The following is a 16,390-nucleotide window of genomic DNA, read 5'->3' on the forward strand; positions in this document are numbered from 1 at the left end:
TAACGTTAAAGAAATGACGTTCATATAGTGATTGTTAATTTTCAATTGGGCAACTTGTTTGGAAAGAGAATGTTATCAATGAAGGATGGAGTACATACCTTGACAACGATTATACTTCTTGCTCTGAGATATCACTTGCTGGAAAAAGGTTAAAAACAAGTCGAGAACAATTTACAAAGGTTTGATTACCCTGCATTTACTAGCATTCATGAAGAATACTCATACAAATGTGTTTTTAAAAAACCTGGTTGATACAGTACATTATATACAAACCTATGCCAGGTCGACATTTCATTCAATGTTTGGATGTTCTATCGTCCTCGACACCCAGGACCACGATGGGTCCATTGTGTTGTCGCAAGTGAAGAGAAGCATTTTCTTTTTCCACGTTGGCTCATCATGTGCAGAGAGGAAATGGGATTAAAGCATCAGTAATGAGTGGCACACTTTTGTCAGCAAGACATAGCGAATGAACCCACTGGCCATTTTAATCACCGTTGGTAAATACTACGCAATGAGTAACGTCCCAAGCACTTGTAATGGAAACATGTTGCAAATGCCTTTATGCACCTTTTGAACAACTTTTTACAATGGTCTTGTTTGTTAAAAATGAGTGACAAGTCAACAAACAAAGAAGGAAAATACAATCAAACTTTGTTTTATGTACACAGACAAAGTTTTCTCTTTGCACCATTAAAATAATTTATTAAAAACTAGTTGATAATGCAGGTAGCTCAAATCACGAAATCAGAATAACACCCTCCTCCACCCAGCCCCTTCAACGACTACCCTTTTATGTCATTTAATTGGTCGGTGGGGCATGCGGTTCCAGCAGCTGATTGCAGTTCATTGCAAAATAGGTCAGCATAAGTCAGAGAAACAGACAGAAAGATGGAGAGACAGAATTTATACTGGCCAGTATCACAAAAGAAACCTCCCCAAAGGGCAATGTGCAATGGTCACATGAGGTTACAAAAAACTCACATGGACACTCAGTGTTGGACATCCATTTCAGGCATAAGCCCTTTTCAGCAAGATGAAAACAAAGACATAAGTAGTCTTCATCTTTGGTCCATTGTTTGAGACCAAGAAGCAATTTGCCATCCCCTGGCATATAATTGCGAGAGAGAGAGAGAGAGAGAGAGAGAGAGAGAGAGAGAGAGAGAGAGAGAGAGAGAGAGAGAGAGAGAGAGAGAGAGAGAGAGAGAGAGAGAGAGAGAGAGAGAGAGAGAGAGACAGAGAGAGAGAGACAGAGAGAGAGAGACAGAGAGAGAGAGAGAGAGAGAGAGAGAGAGAGAGAGACAGAGAGAGAGAGACAGAGAGAGAGAGAGAGACAGAGAGAGAGAGAGAGAGAGAGAGAGACAGAGAGAGAGAGAGAGACAGAGAGAGAGAGAGACAGAGAGAGAGAGACAGAGAGAGAGAGAGAGACAGAGAGAGAGAGAGAGACAGAGAGAGAGAGAGAGACAGAGAGAGAGAGAGACAGAGAGAGAGAGAGAGAGACAGAGAGAGAGAGACAGAGAGAGAGAGACAGAGAGACAGAGAGAGAGACAGAGAGAAAGAGATATTGATTGAGAAAGAGAAAAAGAGAGAATGAGAAAGAGCGAAAAAAGGAGAAAGAGAGAGGGACAGAGAGATAGAGAGATTGAGATAGAGATAGAGATAGAGAGATAATATACATATTTATATTTCAGATAGATGTGCCATGGAGTGGTTCACAAAGTCCCTCAGAAATATAGTCCACAGGCATGTGGAAACTGGTACGTCCAAAGGCCTTCAACGGGCTTTGCCTTTGGAGACCTCCATTGGGTGCCCGCTGTTTCCCATGACCCAATAGTGGCTCTGTGATTGAGTGGGAACACAATGGCACAGGTAAAGGTGGGGGAGGTTGTGAGGGAGGCTGAGACCCAGTCATTGAAGGTCCAGGGCCTCCAACTGCCATTGGTCGCCCTGTTGCTTTGTCGTCCATGAGAAAAGAGCCAATGGCAAAACCAAGTGTACGATATTCTCGTCCATGCTCAGCAGGAGAATCTGGGTCACATGGAGATTCACCAGGCAGCAGGGCAAGGGGCTTGCGAGAGGCAGCAGCCATCTCATGAAGCCTCTCAACACTCCCAAGTCTCTGTCGCACTTGCTGCATCTCCAGCTCCTTGTCTTCCTGCTGTAGCATGAAGGAAGTGGTGGTCATTTTGCAACATTGGCAAATGGCAGTGAATCTGACAGAGCTAAGGCCTAAGTCACATTTGCCACGGCGGCCGTGGGGTCTCCAAAATCTACGGCCACTAGCAATTATACGGCGGCCGCAGTATTTCCACGGTCACACAATGTAGCAGTCACATATGTTTTTATTTTTCGGGGAGCCGCACGGCGTATTTAGAAATTGTGGAGACCGAAAACGTGGGGTTGCCGTGCAGTCTTTGATTTGATGGCGCACGGTGACCTGAAGGGGGGCCTGTGGCGGCCATAGAATTTTCAAGGCAGACACAAGGTAGCCTCAAGGTGCCCGCAAGGCGACCGCAGGGGGGCCCTAAGGCGAACGTGCGGCCAGACGGACGGTAACGAGTGGGTTCATTTTATTTTTATTATTTTTATTCCCAGTTCTTTTGTTTCGGCTTGTCGAATTGCTACGGCGAACGTAGAAATGAAAAAAAGTTATAACTCCACGTTATAATTCCACGGCGACCCTTACGGCCTGTAAAAGATAGCCAAACGGCGTAGGGCCACCCTGAGGCCACCGCAGAAACTCTGCGGCCACCGCACGTTTCTGTCAATTCAGAGGGCGTACGGCCGCCGTATCCTCGCCGTAGAGCAAATGTGACTAAGGCCTAAACAATATCAGCAACAACAACTAAAGTTGTTAATATTTTGGAAACAAGGAAGTTCAGGTAACTTTTTCAAACTGGTACAATATAACAATAATAATACAAGGGTTGAAGCCTTAAAAAGGAAAGGAATAACAGTAAAACTATGGTAATTATGGAAAGTTTGCTAGCAAGTTTAATGAAAATATGGAGAACAGAGCAGTTTTCATTTTCATTTACAAACAAGAAAGAGACCAATCAGAGATTGCAGACCCTCACTCGGATTTGTTTTGTGTGGTGTTTGTATACTGGTGTGTTACGTAATTAAAAAAAAGAGAATATATATCAAAAAATACAAAAAGTACCCGTATCTAAAAATTAAATAATTTGCCTGCCAGACCTTGCGTCTGATCAAGTTGAAATTTAAAACATGTATTCCGCATCACTACTAGATCATAAGTGGAAGTTTCACGTCGATTGATTAAGCAGTTCCAGAGAAAACGTTATTTAATATTTTTCTTCAATTCAATATGACTGCCAAACCATGTGACCTATCAATTATTCCTTAACAAACCTGTTTACACAAGGTTTGGGGAATATTTGTGTGAAGTTTACCCTCAATTTGTCCAGCCATTTTGAAGAAGAAGATTTTTTATGGGTTTTAGGGTAAATCCAATATGGCTGCCAAACCATGTAACATATGATGCCATTTGTGTAAACGTTGTTTCTCATGGATAGGCAGTCATACGTGTAAAGTTTCACCTCGATCTGTTCAGCCACTTCAGAGAAGATTTTTGAATTTAAAAAAAAAATTTAACCAACATGGCTGCCAAATCATGTGACCGATGACATTATTAAAAAAATTTCTGTGGACCATTTTATCCCGAGATGACCCTCAAAAATTTTCATACTGATCAGATGCAGCATTCTACATATGCGATTATGACGTCATAATGAAGGCACCTATGATGTCATAAAAAGCACACATTCCCCATGAGGAGTACTTGCCATGTGCCAAGTTTCAATTTTTTCCTTGGTGTGGTTTCGGAGATACAGAGGTCCAAAGTTTTCTGTTTTCCAACATGGCTGCCACACCACGTGACCTATGATATGATCACGTGGTGTGGAGAAATATGACCTATGACATCATATTTAGCATTAAAACATTCTACATGAGTCGTCGCACCAATGGTGAAAATTGTGTCTCAATCCGACAAGCGGTTGCGGAGAAAAACATAAAAGTTCTATGCGGACAAACAAACAAAGACAGACAGATAGACAAACAAACAAACAAAGACAGAAAGACAAACAAACAGACCCAAATGCAATACCCTCTTCTTCGGTGAGGGTAAAAATGTACAGTTCATAAGGAGTAGACAATTCTCACAAAACAGACAGACAGAATACACCCAGATGCTAAAATCATATGGCATCTCTGGAAAATTGCTTTCTACAATTTCTGATTTCCTTGCAAATCACCAAATCGCTCTGGTACATGACGGACCGTCTTCCCTTGCCCATACTATTGGTGCTGCTGTTCCTCAGGACTCTGTGTTAGGTCCTACATTGCTATTGTTATATGTATCAATAATCTGCCTGATTGTATTCTTTCACAGTTAACCATTTATGCAGATTGCATCTTCCCTCTTTATCTTCCTATCCTTCTGCCTCTGTTATTCTTGTATCTTCCTTCTTCTTTCTGCTTCTCCTTCTTCCTTTCTTCTTTGTTATCTTTTTTCATTGTTCTTCTTCTATCTCCCTACCTTGGTCTTGCTCCATTTTCTGTATTCCTTTTTCTGCCTTTCTTCTCTTTTCTCTTTTTGCCTTCTTCTTCAGCACTGAGGATTTGACATCACATGATTACATCACATTTTATCACAGTGTTTACATTTTTTTAAAAATCCTTGCGGAGCTTTAGGATAGACAATGTTGCATGATTTTCCATGTGGTGCCAAGACTCCCTCAGAACCACAACTCTCTGAACTCCCGACCCCATCCCCTACTAGTGCTCATAAAAGCGAAAGGGCATTCTTACATGGATCACTACATATTTAATATCATGTCACCACAATCACAGAGTTTGAAGTTGTATTACTTGGAACCTCTTTATCATTACTTGTCAATAAATGACTATCTCAATATTTTGGTGCATTTTGTGTCATTGAAGGTGAATAAAGAATTATTAACCACGTTTGGGAAAATAAATAATAAAATAAAACCTGGCTTTGAATTCCTTCCAACCCGCATTTCATCGCCTCTCACTTGCCACGTGTCATGTCGAGATCTGCTCCCCTGAAGGACGAATTCATAGATATGGCTGAAATAAGTCAAAGTATAAATTTTTGCCCTCGTCGCCATGTTAAGGGGCTGTCACACCTTGACGATTTAGCCAGCGTATGCCGACTTGTGAAAAATTTGTCTAAAACGCCGGCACACGTCGAATACGTTATGGGTAAGTTTTGATAACATTAAGAGCACGCTGAAAACACTGCCATATGTCGTAGTACGCTGGCTTTCATCGTTGTACTTTGCGGTTGTCCTCAAATTTTAGCATGCTTGAATGCTTGAACCAGCGTATGACTCACACGTTCCGCTACGCTGGCCATAAGTTGTAGGCACGTTATGCGATCGTTGACACACGTCACTTGTAAGTTACTCATAAGTAGAAACATCGAGGTAATGATTAGCGTACCCGAAACTTATTTATAACCTATGAGTAACGTGTTATAGGCACGTTACACGATCGTTGACACACGTCGAGGCACGTTATGCGATCGTTGACACACGTCGACACACGTTACTTGTAAGTTACTCATCAGTCAAAACACGTCGAGGTAATGCTTAGCGTACCCAAAACTTATTTCTAACCTATGAGTAACCTGCTTTGAACCTATGTGTAACGTACCTCCAACGCATATTGACGTATGTAGACGTATTTGATTGACGTCTTCCTGACGACCACAGAACTTACTGAACGTGTTTCTAATTTACAGCTACCGTATAATGGCGTATTGGCAGCGTTTAAAAAAACAACAACAATAACTTCCGATATTTCGTCACGTGCCGTTACGTCACGTCCGATTGCCTCTTCAGTTTGCTCATGTCTTATTCTTAGTTCCTCCTCTGTGAATATTTTCTGTTTGAGGATATTGTCACGACGACGTCGAAACTAAAAAAGCAAATGTCCGAATATATTTTAAAATTCGTGATAGACTACAAAAAATAATAATAAAAAAACAACAACAACAACTTCAGATATTTCGTCACATGTCTTCACGGAGCCAAGGAGAAAAAAAGAAAATGTGCCTTGACGGAGAAAATAAGTTTCGGGTATGCTAAACATTACCTCGACGTGTTTCGACTTATGAGTAACTTACAAGGAACTTGTGTCGACGTGTGTCAACGATCGCATATCGTGCCTACAACTTATTCCCAGTGTAGCGGAACGTGTGAGCCATATGGCGAGTACGTCGTAAAATTTTTAGCATGCTTGAAATTTCACGACGTACTAGACGTACCACGAAATATGACAGCGGACTTCATCGTTTTTCAGCGTGCTCTTAACGTATCCACAATTTACCCATAACGTATTCGACGTGTGCCAGTGTTTTAGACAAATTTTTCATAGGTCGGCATACGTTGGCTAAATCGTCAAGGTGTGACTGCGTGGTTGACACTTCCAATTCTCAGGCGGTTATGATTTAAATCGGCGCGCGGCAGGTTTTTAACAGGCTACGCCACATGATCGTCGGCGATACGTGCAGCACGCTATGCCTAAATTAAACTATCGTTGGGCAGAGGTTGTGAACGCCGCCAACAGGCTAAGCATTCGTTGGTATAAGTTATCTATAAGACAACGAAACGTTCTGTGCCCGTTACTAATATGTTATGCATACGACCAACACGTTATGAATACGACCAAAACTTTTAAAAACGAGAACGGGCACTCATAGAGCGCATACCTTCACCGCCACTACTTTTTTGTTCTTGGTATGAGTGTGGGGAACTGGTTTCATATGAATGGTCTTATGACACTAACCACATATCTATAATGTCATGACCCCCCCCGACTTTCGGGGGCTACGGACTAAACAACAATCAACTCACGTCGTTTTGGTGAGTCCTCACTCGCAAGCTCGGTGAATACAACGTTTCAACAAGAGAGTGTAATCTCGTTTGATGCTGGTTTCATGCAAATCAAATAAGAATTGACTGAGTTATGCCGAAAACCGCATATTTTTCAAGGGCGTGACCCCCCCCCCCCGACATTTTACCCCAACCGGTGACATGTGTTGTGACGTCATTGTGTCACAAGATTGGGCATTAAATTCTGAACATTTTGGTGCTGGGTTCATGTAAAGCGGACAAGAATTGACCGCGTTATGACAAAAACCGCATATTTTTCAAGGTCGTGACCCCCCTGACCTTTGACCCTTAACCGGTAACAGGAGTATGGGCGTCATTGTGTCATATTGCATATCACAAGATGAGGCGTTGAATTCTGAACATTTTGGCGTTAGTTGCATGCAAATTGAATAAAAATTGACCGTGTTATCGTAAAAAGACGATTTTGACCTTTTCGTGACCTTGACCTTGACCTTTGACCCGAACGATCCCAAAATGTAATCGAATGCTTCCTGGCTAATAACCAATCATCCCACCAAATTTCATGCAATTCGGTTTAATACTTTTTGAGTTATACGAATCACAAGATTACAAATAAATAAATAAATACACGCCGACCAAAACATAACCTTTCGCAGAATGCGAAGGTAAAAACATCAAAATTTCAGCGTACGCCAACGTTTTACATACATTTTTATACGTTGCTATTTCTGGCTAAATCGTCAAGGTGTGACAGTGCCTTTATGAATCTGGGGGTGTTCAGTTACCAAGTTTCTTGTGGAGTGATTGCCAAGTGATTTAAGCACTCAAGCAAGCAATCCATTCAAAACCACTGATGAGGAATGGCTGGGTTGGCAAGCTTGCTGCTTGGTAACTGAACACACCCCTGGACATCTCGACAGCACACAGTACTGTACATACAAAATGCTGACAAGAGGACAGTTTTTTTTTTAATACTAAAGATTTCAAATATTAATCATGACTATTTTTGTTGTCATGAAAACGTACCATATTCAGTTTTCAATGCGTTGTTTTAGTTTTTAAAATGTACATAAACTCAGAGGTGATGTTGAGTGCATGAGAATGGACGTATACATTTCAAACATAACTTTAAAGCGTACGTGTACATAACAACTTATAAAAGAAGAACTAAAAAAAATCTCTTGGGAATTTCTCCAGCCTCCCAACGAATTAATTCCGTGTGCAGGCATTTTCACTCCCAAGCCAATTATCGTCACCTCTCATGTTTATTCACTTCACATAATATATGAATTACATGTCCATCAGTTTGTTTATAAATCCTGTACTTGCACACTATTCAGCCTTGAAAAGTCGGGTGAAAGAAAACCAAAAGTTTTTTTTCATCAAAGACCACTATTTTTGATCCTCTGCATTATGAGAGCGTACCTTCTTTGGGCGGTGTATAATAGACTGCTGCCATGATCGCTGCGAACAAAACATGCATTACTTCGTGTCCTCTGCATGAGTTGTCATGAAAGTGTACCTTTGTTTCCTCAAAACGGTACCTTCATTTAATGATAGAAGATGCATTGTTCAATCTTTAAATGTACACCAGAGGTCTGTGTGGCCTGTTCCAAGTCAAGGCATATTTGAGCAGGCCAAAACAAAATGGCGGCTTCTGAGACGTGAAAGCAGACTGACCAAGATGGCTCAAAATATCTTAGTCTCCTAGTATTGTTGAGTTTGTGGGTGGGGGTTAGACATTCCCATAGAACAGATAGAAACGAATAGGGTAGCACGGTACGAGTAGTTAGCCAATTTCAATTGTAGTAAGTAGGGACACATCAGCGTAAGGATCATCTTGTTTGAATGTGCCCTATACAGGGGTGGTGCGTGGTAATACTTTATTAGGGATTATGGTTTAGCAAATTGTGCATATAACCCCTATGTAAACCTCTACAGGGGGCACCAGGAGACTTTGCAAGAGAGAGAGAGAGAGAGAGAGAGAGAGAGAGAGAGAGAGAGAGAGAGAGAGAGAGAGAGAGAGAGAGAGAGAGAGAGAGAGAGAGAGAGAGAGAGAGAGAGAGAGAGAGAGAGAGAGAGAGAGAGAGAGGGAGAGAGAGAGAGAGAGAGAGAGAGAGGAGCGGAGGTATGGACTCCTTCAAGGGGCTTTTCCCGGGGAGAAGAGGCAGGAGCCAAATTTGGCAGTTGGGTGTGTGAGGGAGGACTGTGGAGTTCTGTGGAAAATGAATCTGAGAGGATTGAACTCAGAGAACAGGGAAAGAGGAGAGTTAGTCCTGAGGAGGATGAACCAGTGAAGGACATCGTCCTGTTTGCCCATCTTCACCTTGTGCTTGTTCATCTGCCTGCTGCCTGTTCATGGTCCTGCCATTCACCTCCTCATCCCACCTCATCACCTGCTCGTGGCTGCCCAGCATCCAACCTTCCACCTGCTACCACCAGAGCTGAGTCCCCTGGCTTTGTCCCTTTCATGTCTGTGACTGAGTCTGGAGTGAGACACCTTAGTTTCTTTAGATTAATTTTATTCTCATTGTGTAAAATTATTTATTCATTGCATTCCCCTCCTCCCAACCTGTTGCCGTGTCCTTGCGATCAGCAGCATCCACTGGTTCTTTTTGCTTGAGTTACGGGAAATAAACCCATTGGTTTTGCAAGAGCTAAGTTTCTCGTGTCTCCCCTCAGTTCTTGCGCGTACAAGCCCGCTATAAATTAGCAACATCATCTGAGGAAGTAAAAAGCCAGTTCAGTTCGGTTCGTTATGTCCAGATACATGTTAAAGGTCAGGCAGTAAGAATTATTTATTAATTTTGTTCATGGTTCAATCAATCATTCATTTCTGGACAGCACCTGGCTGCTGGTTTGTATAATTGCTTGGAGCACCACTGTGTGGCTGATGCCGTACCTCCTGTAGACCAGTGCACAAACATATCATTTTTTTCATGGTACCTACAATGACTTGCCCACTCTTTGTGAAAGACACAGCAGGATCCTCAATGTTTACCATTGATCAGTACTGACAGAGGAGTCCTCTGGCTTAACATCCTTCCAATGGATGGTGTACACATTGATGTCTCACCCTGCATGTAAAACACTAGTGACAATTTCTGGCTGGGTTCAGATTCAAACCCAAGCTCACTCACTTATTCTGTGCAATGCCTGAGACAGAGTGTTAGTTCTGCGAAGCAGTTACTGGGTTACAACTTCAGTCAGGCAGCCACTCCGACTCAGGAAGTTAAGGCAAGTTTTTGGAATTTGGCCAGGATCTCGGTGATAGCTCGCCTACCCATTTCTAATAGTGGTAAACATACTCTTAACATGTTTAAGTTGATGAAATCCATATTGTAACACAAATGCTGATTGCAGATAAAAACTAAAATTGACACTAACGAATATAACTACCAGAGGTGTACGTGTTATTTTTTTTAAGAGGGCACATGCTGTGTGAGTTTTTCTGCTACTTTGCATTGAAATATATGATAGGGACTCACTATATAGAAATGCAGACAAAACTCAGTCAAACTCAATATTATGGACAGTTTGCGAAGCACCAATTTGGTCAAAGAGGAAATGCAGCTTAAAGAGCAAGACGAAACACAAATTTTATTAATTTCGGGGGTGACACCTAGCGGTATGTTACACGTAAATCTAGGTCATGAAGGGCCACTCTTTATTATATATGTATATATATATATATATATATATATATATATATATATATATATATATATATATATATATATATATATATATATATATATTTGTTATGAGGGAGAGCTTGGGAATGGGGGTGGGGGTGGGGGGTTTCTACTGCCAGAATGGTTTTCTACTGCCAGAATTGTGGAAGAGGATTTGCCATAGTAACAGAGCTGAATGATGAAACCACATATTTGAGTGATCAGTCAATGCAATGGACAACTCAATCAAAATGTCCTCATTTACCAATCTCTGCCCCTCTCTCTTGTGTTTAATTTTGCTCATTGTTATTTGATTTGCTCCAAAGAAGAAGAGGAAGAAGAAGAAGAAAAATATATATATATATACATATATACATATATACATATATACATATATACATATATACATATATACATATATACATACATACATACATACATACACACATACATACACACACACACACACACACACACACACACACACACACACACACACACACACACACACACACGCCTGGTGTTGGCGCAGTGGTTCGGGCAGTGGCTTGGGATCCAAAAGGTCCTGAGTTCAAGCCCCGTTGGGCCACTGAATTAATACACCAGGGGGTTGACTCAGCCTGTCATCCTTCCGAGGTCGGCGAAATGAGTACCAGTGTACTGGGCCGGTGTATACCCCGATTAAAATAGGTGTACCATATCCCTGTGTTGTAAGAGGCTAACAGGGTTGCGTCAGGAAGGGCATCCGGTGTAAAACATGTGCCAAATCACTATGCGGATCATACGGATGATCCGCTGTGGCGACCCCGAACGGGAGCAACCGAAAGAAGAAGAAGACGTACACACACACACACACACACACACACACACACACACACACACACACACACACACACACACACACACACACACACACACACACACACATACACACACACACACACACACGTACAAAAGTCTGAGTCCAGCAGCAAATCTAATCAATTATATGTGACAGCAAAATGAATCGTGATCATATGAGCTCAAAAGCACTTTCGACAGAATTCCATGAACTGTCAAGGATATCGTAAAACTTATTACAATCGGAGAATCACATCTGTTTTTGCACACATTCATTAACCAGTTTGACCCCCTTTTGCCTGAATAACTGTCTCAACTCCATTTGGCATTGATTCACTTAGTTTATCGTTTATATTTGAAGTATTTTTTCCCAAGAGTGTTGTCATTCACTCCAGAACTTAATCAGACTGCTCACATAAATTTACCTCTCTCTCAAATGTATTGACCCTTCATTTATTCTGTAAAGATAAAGTTTCAGTCAATAATCCATCATAATAAATGGCAGTGTGTGTGTGTGTGTGTGTGTGTGTGTGTGTGTGTGTGTGTGTGTGTGTGTGTGTGTGTGTGTGTGTGTGTGTGCATGTGTCCTCCATAACTCCAAAACCATAAAACCAAGCAGCTTGAAACTTTACATGCATACTAAGAAAACGCAAAAGAAGTGAAAGAGTGGAAATTGGGTGTTTTGGTTAATTTAAACATCCCTTTTGAAGATTATGGCATTATTGAATTATCCTTTATCAAGGCATCATCCTTGGTCAGCCCTCTGTCATCAGCCTGCTGTCAGCTTGCTGTGGTCTTAGTTCATCATTTTGTTCGGCCTGCTCAACAATGCCTTGACTTGGAACAACAGTTTCTTCGTGATAAAGTGCTCAAATGTTTTTTTTTTACCACTTTACTGACTCATATCGTTGAATGCCTCACCTTCATACTGACGAATTTCTGGATACATTGCAATGCTTAAAAACACGTGGAGACACCAGTGTTCACGGCTTTATTTCATTTCCGCATATGTGATAAGCTCAAGAATCTCTTAACCTGAACCAAATTTCAAATTTTTAAAAGTGAAATGAACCTTAGCAGCAGTTCCGACTGTTACAAAAGTGTTTATTCATCCAATTTTCACATTGTTTGATACTCCAGACGTCTCTGGTCATCTCCAGACATCTCCGGATGGTGTTTAGTATGACCCAGCCAGCCGTTCTTATCAACTGTTTCATTGGAGTGCTTTCTTGAGTGCTTAGTATTGGACAGAATCATTTCAAATGTGCTGTAGTCGATTCCAACGATGGAATTGAAAGGGATCGAGTGGTGAACCGGAATCTATGTCGAGTAATTCTGAGTAATTCCCACTTCATAGAAAAGAAGCGTTTTTTCGGGGAATTTTTTCGTCCTATTGGACATGTTTTGGGAATACATGGCCTGGTAATGTATTTATTGAACAGGAACACACCCCTGGGGCATCCCATTTGTAATATAGCAGCAAAACTAAAAACACTTGCAAACTAAATACGCCCCAAAGGGCGTGTTCATTTTAAATGAATAGCAAGGCATTTAGAGTTAGCTGGTAAAGCATGCTGATTGCTTTGCTGATGGATGGGTAGATGATTATCGGCTGATAAAGTTTTGACAACATGTCGTTCAAAAGGTCCAGAAGTGCAATTTGGAACTATTTGGGAAGGTTAAAGAAGACTGAAAGTTGCATGCTCACTTTGTTCAATAGACATTGCTCATCACTGTAATATGTCCAATATGCTGAAACATTTCAAAACCAAACACCAGAGAGAGTGACTTTTCGTGACGGTTGTGAATGTGGATTCAAAGAAACCAAAGTCTGCAACAGCAACACGTTCACATTCGCAATCGACGATTGAAAGCACTTTCACCCCGGTGTACTGCCTTCCCCTCCCCTCACACTGCCTTCCCTATCCCTCCCCTCATGCTTTTTTCCCCTCCCCTCATGCTGCCCTCTCTTTCCCGAACTCTCCTCGCTCCTCTCTCCTCTCTCTTCCCCCCTCCTCACTCTCCCCCTTTCTCTCTTCCACCTCTCTCTCTCCTACCCTCTTTCCCATCCCCCCTTCTCCCCCCCTCTTTTTCTCTACCCCTCACTTCGTATTCCCATCAGTGAAGCAACGGGTGGTATTTGCCAATATCTAAAATAAATAAAAGAACAAGTCTGAAGACAACGATGGTTCACGAGCGGCATTTGACGATGTAGATTGTTTCAGAAGTCAAGGATGAGACAATGTGATAATGTTTGACCAAGTTATAAAAATGATCAACACGATGTGGTACGAGTGACAGGTTATTCGCTGCAAAATGTCGAAAACCCGGTTTCGTTCAACCACTTTCAAAATTTGACCTTTGCATAACCTTTAAAGGTCACATAACAATGTTGTGGACATTAAAATAAGGAAACAGGATACGTGCTATAGCTTATTGGAGTTAGTTCGTCGAGGAAGGTCGAAAACCCGGTTCGATTCCCACAAGTTTGAAAATTTGACCTTTGTGAACTTTAAAGGTCAAAGGTCAAGGATTATGACCTTTGGTGCAAAACTTCCTCTGGAACATTCCAGGAACAATATAACGTCATGTAGGCTGTATGGCATTTCGCACTCCTCGGATTATCCATACTTTGATGAAATCAGCGTAAAAACAAACTTGAAGGGGGCGCCACGGGCAAGGTGTTCGAGATAGAGCAAAATGGCTTCAAGACTTTAGGTGGGGAATTACCTCAAGATTATGCATAAAAATATAGTCATTCCAGCTCTCAAAGTTTGGGCGGTCGTCTGATTTTTATGTTAAAATTCGAAATTTTCTAAGTTCATGACCTTGTGACCTTGACCTTGGGATTAAAATGAAAAATCGAGCTCCGTGGGGCTATGCAGGTGCCATTAGGCTAACCAAATACCGAAAACCCCTGCCAGATTCAACAACCCCCTCGGAGAAGATGGATTTTTATGTCAAAATCGCAATTTTCTAAGTTCGTGACCTTGTGACGAAAGTGAAAAATCGAGCTCCGTGGGGCTATGCAGGTGCTATTGGGCGAACCAAATACCGAAAACCCCTGCCAGATTCGACAAACCCCCTCGGAGAAGATGCAAATTGAAATTGGCTACCCCCTAAAAACACAATTCGCAATTTTCTAAGTTTGTGACCTTGTGACCTTGACCTTGGGACGAAAATGAAAAATCGAGCTCCGTGGGGCTATGCAGGTGCCATTGGGCTAACCAAATACCGAAACCCCTGTCAGATTCGACAAAACCCCTCGGAGAGGATGCAAATTGAAATCGGCTACCCCCTAAAAACACGTGTTTTTTGGGCGTGGCTCCGCCCATAATGGGCGCACCACACCCATTTTCAGGAAAACACAACTAGATCATGATATAAACCTCCCACCAAAATTTCATCAGGATCGGATCAAAACCCACGGAGCTATGCTCCGGACAGACAGATACACAAACAGACAGACACACAACAATAACGAATATAGTGGTCACTTATATTTTTCGTGAACATTTTTTTGTGAACCAATATGATTAAATATCTGCAGTGTTATGAAATATTGCAGTTTGAAATTGTGGTATGAGAAAGTTTGGCATTGATTAAAGTGAACTTAAGACTTTTGTACCCTACTGTACCCTTCTCTTATACCCTGTAACATTTCCCTGGAATGTCATGTCAAAAATGAACTGAAAATGTCATAACTTTTCTCCCTCTTCCTAAAATCACAAATTTACTTCGTACTTCATTCCCTCATCCCCTCCCTTCCTCTCACCACTTTAGGAGGGCAGAGGTGATGTGGTCGGCTGCTCCAGCAGAGCTCACAGGCCCCAAGCAAGCAAGCTAGGAGCAGACCAGCTGCAAGGAGAGCAAAGGCACCTGCTAGGCCTGGCAGATCTAAGCCTTGAGGACGTGCAGGACTCATTGGAGACCCATATGGGTCACACTTTCCAGTTTGACGTGGCCACCACTTCTGCCGCAGTGCCTCGAGTTCACCACTTTCCTGCAGCTCCAGGAGCCTGACACACAGGCCACATATTCATTCTTTCACAGCACTTGTCCTGTATCACACCAGTCAATCAAACTCTCACTAATATTATTAGCCTTATTCTCATCACTGATGAAGAGCTCGTCTATCCGTTTAATTTCGTTCATTTTTTGATAAGCGACAGAGCCCATAATAATCTTTGGCAAAATATACTTAATGCTCTTCGATATCTGATGCTGAGTGGGATTTGATTAGCAATAGATATGAACTTGCTTCAAGGAAAGCATAAAGTGGAGACCTTAAGTGGAAACCTTTGGGATCTCAACTCAATAACTACTTCCTTGAAAAAGTTTGTCTTTGTCTGCTTTTCAGTGGCCAATGTTTATCATAATGATATCCACGTCCTAGGACAGTGGGATGAAGTCAATGAATGACCAATTGCCTGCACACCATTTTGGCACTTTCTTCCTCTCATAATTAACCCAGTATTATTCATTTGTTTGCACAGTTTTCTTCACCATTAAACAATTTATGGGAGTTAAGCAGACAAATCCAGATTTCCGATGAAGTTCTAAAGAATGGGTGAATGTGAACCCACTGAGAATATGTACATGAGATCCCAAGGAATCTATGACCATGGAAAACCCACAAAAATCGAGAGTATCTTATCTTTGGGTGCTTTCTTGAGATTGAATTTTGGAATTGACATAATCGATTGAGTTGAAGGAATTTTACGATTAATAATCATCTCTTTAAAGAAAAGGAGGTGGGAGTGGGAGAGGTTGATAGGATTTGAAATTAAGAGAAAGGAAAACAAATGACGATGATGGGAGAGATACATGAGAGAACTGCAGTGGAGAGTCGGAGGAGTGGGGAAGGAATGGAAAGAAGGTTGGGAGGAAAGGTGAGTCTGATGAAAGGAAGGGAAAATAGGCATATGACTGGTGATCAGCAGGGCAGAGAAAATGTGCTCGTGTGGCAGC

General features: G+C 41.8%; 1 protein-coding gene across 5 annotated transcripts in view; it reads right to left on the bottom strand.

Annotated features, from left to right (window-relative positions):
* Window positions 1-1,449: 1,449 nt before the first annotated feature.
* Window positions 1,450-16,390, bottom strand: part of LOC147017951 (glutamate receptor ionotropic, delta-2-like) — an 878,371-nt gene continuing 863,430 nt past the window's right edge. For 2 of the 5 annotated variants that reach the window (XM_085897091.1, XM_085897088.1), the window contains exons 15-16: window positions 15,195-15,438; window positions 1,451-2,158 (exon numbers count right to left, since the gene is read on the bottom strand). In XM_085897091.1, coding sequence (XP_085753217.1) covers window positions 1,688-2,158; window positions 15,195-15,438 — 715 coding nt within the window. In that variant the 3' untranslated portion in view covers window positions 1,451-1,687. Of the gene's footprint in view, window positions 2,159-15,194; window positions 15,439-16,390 lie in introns of all 5 variants that reach the window. The other 3 variants (XM_085897090.1, XM_085897092.1, XM_085897093.1) reach the window with 3 other exon arrangements.

This window comes from Eptatretus burgeri, chromosome 10 (genome assembly GCF_056783735.1).
Source record: "Eptatretus burgeri isolate ZD-2024b chromosome 10, Ebu_testis_v1, whole genome shotgun sequence".
Lineage (NCBI taxonomy): Eukaryota > Metazoa > Chordata > Myxini > Myxiniformes > Myxinidae > Eptatretus > Eptatretus burgeri.